Source organism: Neopelma chrysocephalum, unplaced genomic scaffold (genome assembly GCF_003984885.1).
Source record: "Neopelma chrysocephalum unplaced genomic scaffold, ASM398488v2 Primary Assembly neopelma1_72, whole genome shotgun sequence".
In the NCBI taxonomy this organism is placed as follows: Eukaryota; Metazoa; Chordata; class Aves; order Passeriformes; family Pipridae; genus Neopelma; species Neopelma chrysocephalum.
This window is the reverse complement of record NW_020897732.1, coordinates 7,722,272-7,723,255: the sequence shown is the minus strand read 5'-3', so window position 1 is coordinate 7,723,255 and position 984 is coordinate 7,722,272. Positions and strand designations below refer to the sequence as shown.

Below are 984 nucleotides of genomic sequence, written 5' to 3'. Positions count from 1 at the left end.
CCGCCCCCGCACGCCCGCACAAAGCTCCTGTGGAAAGCGGGAGAGTGGAAATTTCGGTGGAACACCCGCAGCCGGGACACCCCGGACCCCGCTGAGGGCCGAGCGGGCCGGGGGCGGGGCGGCGGGCGCGGCCGTGTGTCGGGAGCGCGCCCGGCGGGCGGCGGGCGGCCGCCATCTTCTCTGCACGGCCGGCGGGAGCGCTCCCAGTGCCCCCTCCTCCGCTCCCTCCTCCTCCTGCTCCCTCCTCCCACTACGCTCAGCCGCCGCCGCCGGTCAGGAAGGGGGCGACCGGGATAACGAAGGCCGCGGGGAAGGGGGGAAGGCGGGGGACGGGGGAGTAGCCCCGTGGGGGCGGGCGGACGGGCCGCGGGGCGCCAGCCCGGGGGGTTCGTGCGGCCCCTCCGCTCGGCCCTACCGGCCGGCCGGGCCCCGCTCCCCATGGGATAAGCTGTAAACATGTTCAGCTTTGAAGGGGATTTCAAAACAAGGCCCAAGGTGTCCCTCGGAGGAGCGAGTAGGAAGGTAAGGAGCGGCGCCCGCCCGTCTCTGTGTCTGTGTCGGTTCCCTCGCCCCCCGCCCTGTGTTATCGGTGTTTTACCGTCGGGCCTTCAGGAACGGGAGTGGCGATGACTAAGGTTTAATAGAGGGGGGAAAATCCCTTCCCTCCTGATGATGTGTTTATCTCCGATCTCCCCGGCTCTGTGTTACTATTTTTTTTTTTGTATAATCAGGCCACACGCACACACCATCGCAGGCTTATAGTGTGGTGAGAATTGTGGGAAGCGAGGAAATGTCTCCTTGGCTCGTCCCCCCCAGCAGGGCGATCGATCTGGGGTGTCGTGGCCGGTGGCACCTCCCGAGCAGCCGGTCTCCAGGTCTTCCGGGGGCAAGGACTCCTGTCATTTCCCTCCAGAGGGAATGTCTGGCGCTCACCCGCCCGGCTGGAGCGATGTGGGACACACACACACAGCCTCACACAACCCG

General features: G+C 67.0%; 1 protein-coding gene across 1 annotated transcript in view; it reads left to right on the top strand.

Annotated features, from left to right (window-relative positions):
* The first annotated feature begins 382 nt into the window (after window positions 1-382).
* The window catches only part of UBE3C (ubiquitin protein ligase E3C), a 74,394-nt gene continuing 73,792 nt past the window's right edge, over window positions 383-984 (top strand). Inside the window, exon 1 of the mRNA XM_027686852.1 lies at window positions 383-522. Coding sequence (XP_027542653.1) covers window positions 457-522 — 66 coding nt within the window. The 5' untranslated portion in view covers window positions 383-456. The remainder of the gene's footprint in view (window positions 523-984) is intronic.